We start from the raw sequence: 18,516 nt of genomic DNA on the forward strand, positions 1-18,516 counted from the left end.
ATTGACAAACACTGTGAAAAGTCACAGTCCCAAGAAATAACCCTGCTTGTTACTTCTTCGAAGAATTGCAACAGATTTGTCAGGCAGGAGCCCATGGGATTACAAGGAAGTTACGAGCGTGGGTGGAGCGCTGGCTGGTCAGCAGAAAACAAAGAGTGGGAATAAAGGGATCCTATTCTGGATGGCTGCCGGTCACCAGTGGAGTTCCACAGGGGTCGGTGTTGGGACCGCTGCATTTTATGATGTATGTCAATGATTTGGACTATGGTATTAATAGATTTGTGGCTATATTTGCCGATGATGCAAAGATAGGTGGAGGAGCGAGTAGTGCTGAGGAAACAGAGAGCCTGCAGAGAGACTTAGATAGTTTAGAGAAATGGGCAAAGAAGTGGCAAATGAAATACAATGTTGGAAAGTGTATGGTCATGCACTTTGGTGGAAGAAATAAATGGGCAGACTATTATTTAGGTGGGGAGAGAATTCAAAATGCAGAGATGCAAAGTGACTTGGGAGTCCTTGTGCAAGATACCCTAAAGGTTAACCTCCAGGCTGAGTCGGTTGTGAAGAAGCCAAATGCAATGTTGGCATTCATTTCTAGAGGTATAGAATATAAGAGCAGGGATGTGATGTTGAGACTCTATTAGGCACTTGTGAGACCACACTTGGAGTATTGTGTGCAGTTTTGGGCTCCTTATTTTAGAAGGGATATACTGACATTGGAGAGGGTTCAGAGAAGATTCACGAAAATGATTCTAGGAGTGAAGGGTTTACTGTATGAGGAACACCTGGCAGCTCTTGGCCTGTATTCCCTGGAGTTCAGGAGAATGAAGGGGGATCTCATAGAAACATTCCAAATGGTGAAAGGCCTGAACAGATTAGATATGGCAAAGTTATTTCCCATGGTAGGGGATTCTAGGACAAGAGGGCATGACTTCAGGATTGAAGGATGTCCTTTTAGAACTGAGATGTGGAGAAATTACTTTAGTCAGAGGGTAGTAAATCTGTGGAATTTGTAACCATGAGTGGCTGTGGAGGCCAAGTCATTGGGTGTATTTAAGACAGAGATAGATAGGTTCTTGATTAGCCAGGGCATCAAAGGGTATGGGGTGAAGGCAGGGGAGTGGAGATGACTGGAAGAATTGGATCAGCCCATGATTGAATGGCGTGGCAGACTCGATTGGCCGAATGGCCTACTTCTGCTCCTATATGTTATCTTATCTATCTTAAGATTTCCCTTTACAGAAATCATGCTGACTTTGACTTATTTTGTCATTATTCTCCAAGTACCCAAAAACCTTATCCTTAATAATGGACTCCAAAACTTTCTAAGCCACTGAGGTTATACTAACTGGTCTATAAATTCCTTTCTTTTGCCTTCCTCGCTTCTTAAAGAGTGGAGTGACATTTGCAGTTTTCATGTCCTCCAGGACCATGCCAGAATCAAGTGGTTCTTGAAAGTTCATGACGAGTGCATCCATTATCTCTTCAACAACCTCTTTCAGGATTCTGGGATGTAGTCCATCTGGTCCAGGTGACTTATCCACCTTGAAACCTTTCCTAGCACTTTTTTTTATTTGTAATAGCAATGGCTCTCACTCCTGCTCCCTGACACTCATGGACCTCTGGCATACAGCTAGTGTCTTCCACAATAAAGACTGAAGGCAAGTTCCCATTAAGTTCATCTGCGATTTCTCTGTGCCCACATTACTACCTCACCAGCATCATTTTCCAGTGGTCCAATATCAACTCTCACCTCCCTTTTACTCTTTATATAACTGAAAAGATTTTAGCGTCCTACTTTATATTATTGGCTAGTTTGCCCTCATATTTCATCTTTTCCCTTACAGCTTTTTCAGTTGCCTCTTGTTTGGTTTTAAAAGTGTCCGGATGCAACTTCCCACTCACTTTTCCTACTTTATTTGTCCTCTCCTTAGCTTTTATACAGTCCTTAATTTCCCTTGTCAATCTCAGCTGCCTAGCCTTGCCATTTGAGAACTTTATCTTGTGGGGCACATTATCTATCCTGCACCTTGTGAACTATTCCCAGAATCTTCAGCCACCTCTGTTCTGCTGTCATCCCCACCAGTATCCCCCTCCAATCCAGCTGGGCAAGCTCCTCTTTTGTGCCTCTGTAATTCCCTTGATTCTATTGCAATAATGATACATCTGACTTCTGCTTCTCCCTCTCAAATTTCAGTATAAATTCAATCATATTATATAGAAACATAGAGAATAGGTGCAGGAGTAGGCCATTCTGCCCTTCGAGCCTGCACCGCCATTTATTATGATCATGGCTGATCATCCAACTCAGAACACCGCCCCAGCCTTCCCTCCATACCCCCTGACCCCCATAGCCACAAGGGCCATATCTAACTCCCTCTTAAATATAGCCAATGAACTGGCCTCAACTGTTTCCTGTGGCAGAGAATTCCACAGATTCAACACTCTCTGTGTGAAGAAGTTTTTCCTAATCTCAGTCCTAAAAGGCTTCCCCTCTATCCTCAAACTGTGACCCCTCGTTCTGGACTTCCCCAACATCGGGAACAATCTTCCTGCATCTAGCCTGTCCAATCCCTTTAGGATCTTATACGTTTCAATCAGATCCCCCCTCAATCTTCTAAATTCCAACGAGTACAAGCCCAGTTCATCCATTCTTTCTTCATATGAAAGTCCTGCCATCCCAGGAATCAATCTGGTGAACCTTCTCTGTACTCCCTCTATGGCAAGGATGTCTTTCCTCAGATTAGGGGACCAAAACTGCACACAATACTCCAGGTGGAGTCCTTGTACAACTGCAGTAGTACCTCCCTGCTCCTGTACTCAAATCCTCTCGCTATAAATGCCAGCATACCATTCGCCTTTTTCACCGCCTGCTGTACCTGCATGCCCACTTTCAATGACTGGTGTATAATGACACCCAGGTCACGTTGCACCTCCCCTTTTCCTAATCGGCCACCATTCAGATAATAATCTGTTTTCCTATTTTTGCCACCAAAGTGGATAACTTCACATTTATCCACATTAAATTGCATCTGCCATGAATTTGCCCACTCACCCAACCTATCCAAGTCACCCTGCATCCTCTTAGCATCCTCCTCACAGCTAACACTGCCACCCAGCTTCGTGTCATCCGCAAACTTGGAGATGCTGCATTTAATTCCCTCATCCAAGTCATTAATATATATTGTAAACAACTGGGGTCCCAGCACTGAGCCTTGCGGTACCCCACTAGTCACCGCCTGCCATTCTGAAAAGGTCCCGTTTATTCCCACTCTTTGCTTCCTGTCTGCTAACCAACTCTCCACCCACACCAATACCTTACCCCCAATACCGTGTGCTTTAAGTTTGCACACTAATCTCCTGTGTGGGACCTTATCAAAAGCCTTCTGAAAATCCAAATATACCAATTATGTTCACTACCTCCTAAGGACTCCTTTATGTTAAGCTCCCTAATAAGTTCTGAGTTATTACACAACACTCAATCTAAGATAGCCTGTTCCCGAGTAGGCTTGAGCACAAGCTAATCTAAAAAAGCCATCTCGTAGGCATTCAACAAATTTCGTCTCTTGCGATCTAACACCAACCTGATTTTCCCAATCCTCTTGCATATTGAAGTCCCCAGTATAATTGTGACATTACCCTTTATTACATGCCCTTATCAGCTCCTTTTGCAATTTCATCCACACATCTTGGGTACTATCTGGAGGCCTATACATGATTCGCATAATACTTTTTTTTTTCTTAACTCCACCAACAAAGATTCGACATTCTCTGATCTTGTGTCACCACTTTCTAAAGATGTAATTCCATCTCTTACCAATAGAGTCACACCATTGCCTATGCCTTCGTACCCTTTCTATGCTGTCGTTTTGGTACAAAGTATATTCATTGATGATAAGCTCCCAACTATGGCCTTCTTTCAGTCACGATTCAGTGATGCCCACAAGGTCATACTGACAAATCTGTAATAGCGCCATGAGTTTGTCCACCTTATTCCGAATGCTACTTTATTGAAATTCAGCACCTTCAGTCCTGCATTCTTTGCCCTTTTGAATTTTGCCTCTGTGGTACAATTTAACTCTTTGCTCTGTCTGCATTTGTACCCATTCATTGGCTTGTCCTTCCTTACATTCATGTTACATCCATCAACTACTTTTAAACCTGCTGGCTCATCCTCAGCTCTATCATACTAGTTCCCATCCCCCTGCCATATTACAATCTCCCTTCTTGAAGAGTGGAGTTACATATGCAATTTTCCAGTCTTCTGGAACCATTCCAGAATCTACTGATTCTTGAAACATCATTTCTAAAACCTCTACGATCTCCTCAGCTACATCCTTCAGAACTCTGGGGTGTACACCATCTGGGCCAGCTGACTTGTCAAAGTTCAAACCTTTCAGTTTCCCAAGAACCTTATCTCTAGTTATGTTAACTTCACACACTTCATGACCCGACACTTGAACTTCCATTAGTGTCTTCCACAGTGAAGACTGATGCAAAATACTTATTCTGTTTGTCTGTCATTTCCTTGCCCCCATTACTACGTCTCCAGCATAATTTTCCAGTGGTCCAATATCCACTCTTGCCTCTTTTTTACACTTTATGTCTCTCAAGAAACTTTTGGTATCCTCTTCAGTATTATCGGCTGCTTACTTTTGTATTCCATCTTTACCTTCTTTGTGACTTTTTGGTTGCCTTTTGTTGGATTTTAAAAGCTTTCCAATCCTCTAACATCCAACCCACTCCCCCACCATCAACTTTCTCTGTTATATCCTCCAAGACGTCGAACAAATTTTCAAACATGATTCACCTTTCATCAAACCATGTTGACAAATTTTAATTATATTCATCTTTCCTAAATAGTCAACATAATCTTGCAGCATCATACCGACAGCAGAAACTAAATTAACCAGTCTATAGTTCCCCATATTTTGCCTTCCTCCTTTGTAATCAGATGTACATCACAAATAGACAACTGAAATGGCTGTTGAACCCTAAACCACTGTAGTCCTCTGTTAAATCTTCTCACTACTCTTCTGCTCCACCTTAGACTCAACCTAAAAGGAATTTAATGTGATTGTAATACAACGGCTCAAAAATAAATACATCTCTTAGGTCAGATGTAGGGCGGGGTGAGGGAGGGAGGAAGAAAGAGAGGTAGAGAGTGAGTGAGAGAAAGCTAGAAGAGAGAGAGAGAGAGAGAGTAAGAGAAAGAGAGAGAGACTGAGGAGCAATTCTCATGCATGCATCAAGGCAGAAAAAAGCAGTTTCTGATGACAAAGGAGGCTTTGCAACCAAACTTGGCCAAAGCAGAAAGCAAAGCATGAATTGAATGCATGCTAAGCTGAAGACAGCAAATGTAAGAAGGACTTCGCAGCAGTGTAAAAACCAGGCTGAGGATTATAAAATCTAAGGGTGTTTTACAGCAAGGCTGTTTAAAAGAACAGCATACACAAATACTTTACACACTATACCCATTTGTCAGCAGACTTTGATAATGGCCCTAAATCAAACTTAAAAGTAAGATTGTGAAAGGCGTAAACTGGAGGATAGAAAAATCCATGTAGTGTATGATTTCTTTCTAACAAAGTCATCATCAATATTATCTGCCTTGCCCTATGACGTGGGTGATCATGGTCTTATCTATGATCATGAATGTTCTTGGCAAACTTTTCTACAGGAGTGGTTTGGCATTGCCTTCTGGGCAGTGCCTTTATAAGATGGGAGACTCCAGCCATTATCAATACTTTTTAGAGATTGTCTGTTGGTGTCAGTGGTCTGATAACCAGAATTGTGTTATGAACCTGTTGCTCATATGACCATTCACCACCTGATCCCATGGCTTCACATGACCTTTCCCATGGGTCCCCTGCAGGCTAGTGGAGGGAAGGAGTGCCTTACATCTCCTTTGGTGGAGACGTATCTCAAACCCTGCCACCTGTCTAACATACTACCAACAATGAAAAAAAATGTATTTGACTGATGTGGAATTTATTTTTATAGGGTTGCGGCCTTTGTTCCTCATACTGACATGTTGCACATCACCTGCATAATGGATGATTAGATGAGCTAATTGGCACCTATTGGAATAATTCTATGATTCCTGTTCATCAACAAATGTATAAGAATCACCAATAAACAGCTATTAAAAGCTGTTCAAATGATTTTATTTTGCCTCACTTCTATAGACTCTGTGTCCATCTCCTGAGTAAATAAAGCTGCAAAAAACTATTTAAGATCTTCCCCATCTCTTTTGGCTCCACACATGGATTACCATCCCGATCTTCTAGAGAAGCAATTTTGTCCCTTGCAATCCTTTTGCTCTTAACAGATCTACAGATTCTCCTTTACCTTATCTGCTAGAGCAAACTCCTGCCTTCTTTTAGCCCCCCTGTTTTATTTCTTAATTGTTTTCTTGCATTTCTTATACTCTGTAAGCAACTCATATGTTCCTACATGCCCATACCTGCTATGCACCTCCTTGTTATCTAAACCAGGGCCGGAATATGTCTTGAAAACCAAGGTTCCCTACACCCGTCATCTTTACCTTTTATTCTGATAGGCACATACAAGCTTTAGAGTCAGATTCATAGAGAAATATAGAAACAGGCCCTTTGACCCCTCTAATACATGCTGAAACCATTGTTTTCAAATCTTTTTATTGTATATATAGGAAAAATAACATGAGTACATGGAAGTAACAACACTTACAATGCCTCAAAAAAACCATCATCTTAAAGATTGAAAACAAAACTGTGTGGTAACAAAAAAAACCTACTAAGCAGGAAAGTGAGAAAAAAACGAGAACCCATTTGGTGTACAACCCCGGAGCCATGCGTCATACAAAAAGCTTCTAAAAATAAACATCAAACCACCAGCAAGAAAAGAAAATATACTAAAAGAATTTACAATTAGATCATGGAAAAATTATATCAATTAACTCAAATGATAATAACGAGCAAATGAGCCCCATCTTTTCTCAAAATCAAATAAAGGTTCAAAGGTTCGACTTCTAATTTTCTCCAAACTAAGACATAGCATCACTTGAGAGAACCATTGTGACAAAGTGGGAGCTGATGCTGAAACCATTTCAGCTGCCTATTACCATCGACCTGTACCAGGACCATAACCCTCTAAACCCCTACTGTCCATGTACCTATCTAAACCTATTTTAAACTTTGAAATTAAGCTCACATGTGCCACTTGTGCTGACACTTATTCAACACTCTCATGACCCTCTGAACGAAGAAGTTTCTCCTCATGTTATCCTTAAACTTTTCACCTTTCATCCTTAAATCATGACCTCTGTAGTCCCACCCAACCTCAGTGGAAAAGGCCTGCTAGCGTTAACCCTGTCTATACCCCTCATAATTGTGTACACCTCTATCAAATATCCTCTCAATCTTCTACGTTCTAAGGAATACAGTCCTAGCCTATTCAATCTTTCCTTATGATTCAGGTCCTCCAGATCCGGCAACATCCTTGTAAATGTTCTTTGTAGTCTTTCAACCTTGCTTACATCTTTCCTGTAGTTACCTGTAGTGACCAAAACTGCACACAATCCTCCAAATTAGGCCTCAACAACATCTCATACAACTTCAACATATCACTCCATCTCCTATACTCAAGAGATTGATTTATAAAGGCCAATGTGCCATAAGCTTTCTTTCCAACCCTATCTACCTGTGACACAACTTTCAATGAATTTAGGAGCTGTATTCCCAGATCCCTTTGTTCTACCACACCCTTCAGTGCCCTATCGTTCACTGTGTAAGACCTACCTTTGGTGGTCCTTCCAAAGTGAAAAACCTCACACTTGTCTGCATTAAGTTGCATCTGCCATATTTCAGCCCATTTTTCCAGCTGATGCAGATCCCTTTGCAAGCCATGATAGCCTTCCTCGCTGTCCACTACACCCCCAATCTTGGTGTCATCTACAAATTTACTGATCCAGTTGACCACATTATCCCTCAAATCATTGATATAGAATGCAACAAAGACTCAGCACTGATCCCTGATGTACTTCACTAGTCACAGGCCTCCACTCAGAGAGGCAACCATCTACTACCACTCTCTGGCCTCTCCCACAAAGCCAATGTCCAATCCAATTTACAACCTCATCTTGAATACCGATCGACTGAACCTTTTTCATCAAGCTTCCATGTGGGACCTTGTCAAATGCCTTGTTAAAGTCCATGTAGATTCATCTTGAGAGTCATTGTACTCTGAAAATTTCCCTTTTTAAGGCCTCCCACTTACCAAGTACACTTTTGCCAGAAACAGCCTGTTCCAATCCACACTTGCCAGATCCTTTCTGATGTCATCAAAATCGGCCTTTCTCTAATTTGGAACCACAACCTGAGGACCAGACGTATCGTGTTGCATATTTACTTTGAAACTGATGATGATGTGATCACTAAATGTAAAGCATTCGTTCCCCTTCACAAACTTCTGTCACCTGTCCTGTCTCATTCCCTAATAGCAGATCAAGTAGAGATAGTGTATTTAAATTTCCAGAAGGCATTTGACAAAGTACTGCACAAGAAGCATAAGTTGGTACTGGAAGAAGTGTGTTGGTATGGATTGAAAACTGGCAGTCTCACAGAAAACAGAGAGTCAGAATAAATGGCTCATTTTCATGTTGTAAGGATATCACAAGATCACAAGACAAAGGAGCAGAAGTAGGCCATTCAGCCCATTGCGTCTGCTCCACAAGTGGACTTAATAAAATGGGTTAATATAACTAGTGCAGTCCCTGAGAGGTTGCTTCTTGACCCTCAATTATTAATGTCTGTGCCCATTATGATTTCTATTTAACCTTACCCAATCCATATTCCTCCATTCCCTGCTTGGCTAAATCCCTTTTGATTATTACTATTAATATCTACTTCAATACCTCTCCTGGTAGAGCATTTCAGCATCTACCACTCTGCGTAAACAAATAAACTTGCCTCAAAGTCTTCTTTAAATGTCCCCCATCTCACCTTAAATGTATGGTCATGTATTTGGGAAAGAGACACTGATTCTCAACCTTATCAATGTCTCCCACAATTTCATACAATACTATTATCAAGCACCTTCACCCTAGTCCCAGGGTTGTCCATGCTATCCTGATAGCTATTACTTTCTAATCCATGCCATATCCTGGTGAACCTCTTCTGCATCCCCTCCAAAGCCTCCACATGATTTCTGTTTAGAGGCAAACAGAACTGCACACAATACTCTAAATGTGGCCTAAACAAAGATTTATACAGGTGCAATTTGACTTCCCGACTTTTATACTCAATGCCCTGACTCACGAGGGCAAGCATTCTGTCCACCTACTTTACAAGTTGTATTTTTAACGCAAACAACAGGAATTCTGCAGATGCTGGAAATTCAAGCAACACACATCAAAGTTGCTGGTGAACTAAGCACATCTTTCCCTCCCCCCATCTCTCTGCATTCCACAGGGATCGCTCCCTACACAACTTCCTTGTCTATTCGTCCCCCCCATCCCTCCCCACTGATCTCCCTCCTGGCACTTATCCGTGTAAGCGGAACAAGTGCTACACATGCCCTTACACTTCCTCCCTTACCACCATTCAGGGCCCCAAACAGTCCTTCCAGGTGAGGCAACACTTCACCTGTGAGTCGACTGGGGTGATATACTGCGTCCGGTGCTCCCGATGTGGCCTTTTATATATTGGCGAGACCCAACGCAGACTGGGAGACCGCTTTGCTGAACATCTACGCCCTGTCCGCCAGAGAAAGCAGGATCTCCCAGTGGCCACACATTTTAATTCCACATCCCATTCCCATTCTGACATGTCCATCCACGGCCTCCTCTACTGTAAAGATGAAGCCACACTCAGGTTGGAGGAACAACACCTTATATTCCGTCTGGGTAGCCTCCAACCTGATGGCATGAACATCGACTTCTCTAACTTCCGCTAAGGCCCCACCTCCCCCTCGTACCCCATCTGTTACTCATTTTTATGCACACATTCTTTCTCTCACTCTCCCTTTTCTCCCTCTGTCCCTCTGAATATACCTCTTGCCCATCCTCTGGGCCCCCCCCCCATCTTTCTTCCCGGACCTCCTGTCCATGATCCTCTCGTATCCCCTTTTGCCTATCACCTGTCCAGCTCTTGGCTCTATTCCTCCCCCTCCTGTCTTCTATCATTTTGGATCTCTCCCTCCCCCTCCCCCTCCAACTTTCAAATCCCTTACTCACTCTTCCTTCAGTTAGTCCTGACGAAGGATCTCGGCCTGAAACGTCGACTGTACCTCTTCCTTCAGATGCTGCCTGGCCTGCTGCGTTCACCAGCAACTTTGATGTGTGTTGCTTACAAGTTGCATCTTTATTTTATCTTTAAGAGAGCTATAGACCTGCACCCTAAGATTCACCAGTGTCCCAAAGGTTCCTGATATTTATTGCATACTTTCTTCTTACCTTTGACCTTTCAAAGTGTAACACCTCACACTTGTCCAGATTAACCTCTCTCTTTTCTCCCTCTGTCCCTCTCACTATAACTCCTTGCCTGCTCTCCATCTTCCTCTGGGCTCCCCTCCCCCTTTATTTCTCCCCAGGCTTCTTGTCCCATGATCCTCTTCCTTCTCCAGCCTTGTATCCCTTTTGCCAATCAACTTTCCAGCTCTTAGCTCCATCCCTCCCCTCCTGTCTTCTCCTATCATTTTGGATCTCCCCCTCCCCCTCCCACTTTCAAATCTCTTACTAGCTCTTCTTTCAGTTAGTCCTGACGAAGGGTCTCGGCCCGAAACGTCGACACATACCTCTTCCTATAGATGCTGCCTGGCTTGCTGCGTTCCACCAGCATTTTGGGTTTGTTGCTTAAACTCCAGCTGCCATTTCTCCACCCATATTTCTAACCTTCCCACTACCTATAACTCAGATGAACTTTTATGTTGTCTGCAAGCTTACTAATTAACCAACATTTTTATCCAACAATATTTTAAACAGCAGAGTTGTAGAAGATAAAAAAATGTGCTGCTCATTCATTTTATTTAATTGTATTTATTTTTACTTTGACAGGGATCCCTCCTAATCTACCCAAGTGATGAAGTAGAATCTAGTTTTAAGATACTACAGGGAAAACCAACTAACAGACCAGTCAAAGTTCTTGTCAGGGTTTACATCGTGAAAGTGAGTAAACTTTTCATAGAAATTTTCTCTTAGAGATACTGAGCTTGATATAGTAACAGCCTTTTTCATCTGTTTCTGCAGTCATTTAACTTTCAGTTAATTTACTAAAAAAAAGCCAAAAATAGTAAGTTACAAAAGAAGAACATTGTGGATGCTGAAATCTTAACTTATTTTACAAAGTAGAAACTGCTTCATGTTCTCAGCAAGTTAGGTAGCATCCGTGAAGAGAGATTGTTAAGGGAAGTCTGGGAGACCTCCAATCTCACGGATAAACACATCTGCACCAGGCGGCTGGAGCTGCAGCTCCTGAAAGGACATATTAAGGAACCAGAGCTGCAGCTTGATGACCTTTGCTTCGTACAGGAGAATGAGGAGGTAGTCATCTCCTAGGTTGCAAGAGTCAGGAAACTGGGTGACTGTCAGGAGAAGGAGGGGAAATGCACAGCCAGTGCAGAGTACACCTGTGGGCACTTTCTTCAATAATAAGTATATAACTTTAGATACTATTGAGGGGGATAACCTACCGGGGGGAGCCACAATGTCTGGATCTCTGATGCTGTGGCTCAGAAGGGCAGAGAGTTGAAACGTACTGCAGTGTTGATAGGAGATTCCTGAGTCAGAGAAGGTTCTGTGGCTGCGATAGAGACATCCAGATTCTATGTTGCCTCCCTGGTGCCAGGATCAGGGACGTCTCACTTCAGGTCCATAGCACTCTCAAGGGTGAGGGTGTGCAGCCTTCAGGGTGCTGAAGAGAGATTTTAGGGAGCGAGGTAGATTGCTGAGAAAAAGGATCTCCAGGGTTGTAATCTTTGGAGTCGATTATTATCAATGAGGTCTCAGGGTACTTGGAGGCACATGATGAATTAGGCTGTAGTCAGCATGGTTTCCAAAAGGGAAAATCTTGCCAAACAAATATTTTGGAATTCAAGAAATAGGAAGCAGGATAGACAAAGGAGAATTGCCTTTGACAAGGTGCCAAACGAGGCTGTTTAACAAGCTATGAGCCCATGGTATTACAGGAAAGATTCTAGTATAGATAAAGCAGTGGCTGATTGGCAGGAGGCAAAGAGTGGGAATCAAGGAGCCTTTTCTGGTTGGCTTCTGGTGACTAGTGTTCTTCCACAGTGATCTGTGTTGGGACACATTCTTTTTCATTATATGTCAATGATTTGGATGAGGAAATTGATGGCTTTGTTGCAAAGTTTGTAGATGATATGAAGATAAGTTTTGTTTTGAGTAAGTAGAGAGGCTACAGAAGGACTGAGACAGATTAGGAGAATGGGCAAAGAAGTGGCTGATAGAATACAGCGTCCAGAATTTCATGGTCATGCAATTTGGTAGAAGAAATTAAAGGGTTGAATATTTTCTAAGTAGAGAGAAGGTACAAGAAACTGAGATGCAAAAGGATTTAGGAGTTCTTGTGCAGGATTCCATAAAAGATTAATTTGCAAGTTGAGTCTGCGGTGAGGAAGGTAAATGCGATGTTAACGTTTATTCCAAGAGGACAAGAATATAAAAGCAAGGATATAGTGTTAATAATATGTAATATGTATAATGTTAATGTCCCCCCAGTAGTAACAGGGACATCGAGGGGTCGATAAGGAGGTAGGTTCTGGAATGGTGCAATAATAATAGTTGTTGTGATGGGAGATTTTAACTTTCCAGATATTGACTGACATCTCCTCGGAACAAGGGGTTTAGATGGAGTGGAGTTTGTTAGGTGTGTTCAGGAAAGTTTTCTGATGCAATATGTAGACAAGCTAACCCAAGGAGAAGCTGTACTTAATCTGGTATTGGGAAATTAACCTGATCAGGTGTCATATCTCTCAGTGGGAAAGCAATTTGGAGGTAGTGATCACAACTCTATTTCCTTTACCATAGCCCTGGAAAGGGAAAGGAGCAGACGATTTGGGAAAACATTTAATTGGGGTAGGTGGTAATTGATAGTATTAGGAAGGAACTTCAGAGCATAAATTGGAAGCAGATGTTCTCAGGGAAATGCATGGCAGAAATGTGATAAATGTTTAGGGAGTACTTGCATGGAATTCTGTATAGGTGTGTTCCATTGAGGAAAGGAAAGGATGGTAGGGTAAAAGAACCATGGTGTACAAAGGCTGTGGAAAATCTAGTTAAGAGGAAAACAAAAGCTTACAAAACGTTCAAGAAACTAGGTACTGATAGAGTTCAAGAAAATTACAAGGAAGCCAGGAGGGAGCTCAAGAATGAAATTAGGAGAGCCAGAAAGGCTCATGAAAAGGCTTTGGTGAGCAGGATTAAGGAAAACCCCAAGGCATTCTATAAGAGCAAGAGGATGAACCATGTGAGAATAGGACCAATCAGCTGTGACAGTGGAAACGTGTGTATGCAGTCTGAGGAGGTAGCGGAGGTACTTAATGAATACTTTGTTTCAGTATTCACCAATGAAAAGGACCATGACAATTCTGGGGATGACTTACAGTGGACTGAAATGCCTGAGTATATAGACATTAAGAAAGAGGATGTGTTGGAGCTTTTGAAAAGCATTAAGTTAGATAAGTCGCCGGGACCAGGTGAGATATACCCTAGGCTACTGTGGGAAGCAAGGAAGGAGGTTGTTGAGCCTCTGGTGATAATCTTTGCATCATCAATTGGGACTAGAGGATTGGAAGGTTGCAAATGTTGTTCCCTTGTTCAAGAAAGGGGGTGGGGATAACTTAGGAAGCTGTATACCAGTGAGTCTTATTTCAGTGGTGGGCAAGTTGTTGGAGAAGATCCTGAGAGGCAGGATTTACGAGCATTTGGAGAGACATAATCTGATTAGGGATAGTGAGCATGGCTTGCCAAGAGCAGGTCATTCCTTATCAGCCTGAATGAATACTTTGAGAGCTATGGGTAACCCTAGGTAATTTCTAAATTAAGTACATGTTCAGCACAGCATTGTGGGCCAAAAGGCCAGTATTGAGGTTTTCTATGCTTCTATGTAACAAAACACATTGATGAAAATAGAGCAGTGAATGTAGTGTATATGGATTTCAGAAAGGCATCTGATAAGAAAGGCTCATTCAGAAAGTAATGAGGCATGGGATCCAAGGAGACCTTGCTTTGTGGATTCAGAATTGGCTTGCCCACAGAAGGTGGTTGTAGATGATTCATATTCTGCATGGAGGATGATGACCAGTCCTCCTGTGGTGTTCCGCAGGGATCTGTTCTGGGACTCCTCCTCTTTGTGATTTTTATAAATGACTTGGATGAGGAAGTAGAAGGGTGGGTTAGTAGGTTTGCTGATGACACAAAGGTTGGGGAAGTTGTGGATAGTCAGGACAGGTGTCAGAAGTTACAGCGAGACGTTGATAGGATACAAAACTCGGCTGAGAAGTGGCAGATGGAGTTCAACCCAGATGAGTTGCTATAATAAGGAGCTATGATGTTGTGACCATTACAGAGACTTGGATGGCTCAGGGGCAGGAATGTACTTCAACTGCCAGGCTTTAGATCTTTCAGAAAGGACAGGGAAGGAGGCAAAAGAGCTGGGGGCATGGCACTGTTGATCAGAGATAATGTCATGATTGCAGAAAAGGAGGAAGCCATGGAGGGACTGTCAACAGAGTCTCTGTGGGTGGAAGTTAGAAACAGGAAGGAATCAATAACTCTACTGGGTGTTTTCTATAGATCACCCAATAGTAACAGGGACATTGAGGAGCAGATAGGGAGACAGATTCTGGAAAGATGTAATAATAACAGGGTTGTCATGGTGGGAGATTTTAATGTCCCAAATATTGATTGGTATCTCCTTAGAGCATGGGGTTTAGATGGGGTGGAGTTTGTTAGGTGTGTTCAGGAAGTTTTCCTGACACAATATATAGATAAGCCTACAAGAGGAGGGGCTGTACTTGATCTGGTAATGGGAAATGAACCTGGTCATAGCATTGGAGAGGGATAGGAACAGGCAAGTTAGGAAAGTGTTTAATTGGAGTAAGGGGAAATAATGAAGTTCTCAGGCAGGAACTTGGAAGCATAAACTGCGAACAGATGTTCTCAGAGAAATGTACGGCAGAAATGTGGCAAATGTTCAGGGGATATTTGGGTGGCGTTCTGTATAAGTACATTCCAATGAGACAGAAGAAGGATGTTAGGGTACAGGAACCATGGTGTACGAAGGCTGTTGTAAATCTAGTCAAGAAGAAAAGAAAACCTTACAAAAGGCTCAAAAAAACTAGGTAATGATAGAGATCTAAAAGATTATAAGGTTAGCAGGAAGGATCTTAAGATTGAAATGAGAAGGGCCAGAAGGGCCTTGACGAGCAGGATTAAGGAAAACCCCAAGGCATTCTACAAGTATGTGAAGAGCAAGAGGATATGGCATGAGAGAATAGGACCAAACAAGTGTGACGGTGGAAAAGTGTGTATGGAACCGGAGGAGATAGCAGAGGTACTTAATGAATACTTTGCTTTAGTATTCACTATGGAAAAGGATCTTGGCGATTGTAGGGATGATTTACAGCAGATTGAAAAGCTTGAACATATAGACATTAAGAAAGAGGATGTGCTGGAGCTTTTGGAAAGCATCAAGTTGGATAAGTCTCTGGGATCGAACAAGATGTACCCCAGGCTACTGTGGGAGGCAAGGGAGGATATTGCTGAGCCTCTGGCAAAGATCTTTGCATCATCAATGGGACGGGAGAGGTTCCAGAGGACTGGAGGATTACAGATGTTGTTCCCTTATTCAAGAAAGGGAGTAGAGATAGCCCAGGAAATTATAGACCAGTGAGTCTTACTTCAGTGGTTGGTAAGTTGATGGAAAAGATCCTGAGAGGCAGGATTTATGAACATTCGGAGAGGCATAATATGATTAGGAATAATCAACTGGCTTTGTCAAAGGCAGGTCATGCCTTACGAGCCTGATTGAATTTTTTGAGGATGTGACTGAACACATTGATGAAGGTAGAGCAGTAGGTGTAGTGTATGTGGATATCAGCAAGGCATTTGATAAGGTGCCCTATACAAGGCTTATTGAGAAAGTAAGGAGGCATGGGATCCAAGGGGACCTTGCTTTGTGGATCCAGAATTGGCTCACCCATAGAAGGCAAAGAGTGGTTGTAGACAGGTAATATTCTGCGTGGAGGTTGGTGACCAGTGGAGTGCCTCGGGGATCTGCTCTGGGAACCCATTCTCTTCGTGATTTTTATAAATGACCTGGATGAGGAAGTGGAGGGATGGGTTAGTAAATTTGTTGATATCACAAAGTTTTGGGGTGTTGTGGATAGTGTGCAGGGCTGTCAGAGGTTATAGTGGGACATCAATAGGATGCAAAACTGGGCTGAGAAGTGGCAGATGGAGTTCAACCTGAATAAGTGTGAGGTGGTTCATTTTGGTAGGTCAAACATGATGGCAGAATATCGTATTAATGGTAAGCCTCTTGGCAGTGTGGAGGATCAGGGGGATTTCGGGGTCTGAGTCCGTAGGACACTCAAAGCTGCTGCACAGATTGACTGTGTGGTTAAGAAGACATTTGGTGCATTGGCCCTCATGAACCGTGGGACTGAGTTTAAGAGCTGAGAGGTAATGTTGCAGCTATATAGGACCATGGTCAGACCCCACTTGGAGTACAGTTGCCTCACTGCAGGAAGGATGTGGAAACTATAGAAAGTGTGCAGAGAGATTACAGGGATGTTGCCTGGATTGGGGAGCATGCCTTATGAGAATAGGTTGAGTGAATTCGGCCTTTTCTCCTTGGAGCGACAGAGGATGAGAGGTGACCTGATAGATGTGTATAAGATAATGAGAGGCATTGATGGCGTGGATATTCAGAGGCTTTTCCCCAAGCCTGAAATGGATAACACGAGAGGGCACAGTTTTAAGGTGCTTGGAAGTAGGTACAGAGGAGATGTCAGGGGTAAGTTTTTGACGCAAACAGTGGTGAGTGGGTGGATTGGGCTGCCAGTGATGGTGGTGGAGGCAGATACGATAGGGTCTTTTAAGAGACTCCTGGATAGGTACATGGAGTTTAGAAAAATAGAGGGCTATGCGTAGCCCTAGTACTTTCTGAAGTAAGTACGTGTTTGGCACAGCATTGTGGGCCGAAGGGCCTGTATTATGCTGTAGGTTTTCTATGTTTCTGTGTTTCTCTAAACGTGAAGTGGTTCATTTTGGTAGGTCAAATTTGATGATAGAATTTATTTTAAATGATAAGACTCTCAGCGGTGTGGATGATCAGCGAGATCTTGGGGTCCATGTCCCTAGGACACTCCAAGCTTCTTCACAGGTTGACAGTGTTGTTAAGAAGATGTATGGTATGTTGGCCTTCATCAACCATGGGATTGGGTTCAAGAGCCATGAGGTAATGTTACAGCTGTATAACACCTTAGTCAGACCCCACTTGGAGTACTGTGCTCAGTTCTAGTCACCTCATTACAGGAAGGATGTGGATACTATAGAGAGAATGCAGAGGAGATTTACAAGGATGTTGCCTGGATTGGAGAGGGTGCCTTCTGAGAATAGGTTGAGTAACTTGGCCTTTTCTCCTTAGAGCGATGGAAGATGAGAGGTGAGCTGATAGAAGTGTATAAGATGATGAGAGGATTTGATCATGTGGATATCCAGAGGCTTTTTCCCAGGGCTAACATGGCTAAACATGAGGGGCATAGTTTTAATGGAAGTAGGTACAGAGGGGACGTCAGGGGTAAGTTTTTCACATAGAGAGTGCTGGGTGTATGGAATGCATTGCAAGTGATGGTGGTGGAGGCAGGTACAATAGTTCATTTAAGAGATTTGTAGATAGGTACATGGAGCTGTGGAAAATAGAGGGCTATATGCTAGGGAAATTCTAGGCAGCTTCTAGAGTAGGTTAGATGGTTGGCACAACATTGGGGGCTGAATGGCCTGTAACGTGCTGTTAATTTCTATGTTGAGAATTTGGAAAGCACGTGTGAGGACTTACTTGGAGTAATGTGAACTGCTTTGGACCCCTTAGAAAGGATGTGCTGAAATTGGAGAAGATTCAAAGGAGCTTCATGAAAATGATTCTAGGATTGAATGGCTGGTCATGTTAAGAACATTTGATGGCTCTGGGCCTGTACTCACTAGAATTCAGAAGAATGAGAGTGACCTCATTGAAACCTATCAAATGGTGGAAGACCTTAATAGAGTGGATGTGGAGAGGCTGTTTCCTATGGTTGGAGAGTCTAAGCCTAGAGGACACAGCCTCAGAATAGAGTGCTTTTAGAATGGAGATGAAGAATTATTTTTTTTAGCCAGATAGCAGTGAATCTGTAGAATTCTTTGCCATAGGCAACTGTGGAGGCCAGGTTTTTATGTATATTTAAGGCAGAGGCTGATAGATTCTTGATTGGTCAGGGCATGAAGGGATATGGAGAGAAGGCAAGAGATTGGGA

General features: G+C 42.7%; 1 protein-coding gene across 4 annotated transcripts in view; it reads left to right on the plus strand.

The window, feature by feature from the left end:
- Positions 1–18,516, plus strand: part of fer1l4 (fer-1 like family member 4) — a 353,096-nt gene that overhangs the window by 241,390 nt on the left and 93,190 nt on the right. For all 4 annotated transcript variants that reach the window (XM_072244965.1, XM_072244971.1, XM_072244979.1 and 1 more), the window contains exon 35: positions 11,036–11,146. In XM_072244965.1, the coding sequence (XP_072101066.1) occupies positions 11,036–11,146 (111 nt within the window). The remainder of the gene's footprint in view (positions 1–11,035; positions 11,147–18,516) is intronic.

This window comes from Mobula birostris, chromosome 2, assembly GCF_030028105.1.
Source record: "Mobula birostris isolate sMobBir1 chromosome 2, sMobBir1.hap1, whole genome shotgun sequence".
NCBI lineage: Eukaryota > Metazoa > Chordata > Chondrichthyes > Myliobatiformes > Myliobatidae > Mobula > Mobula birostris.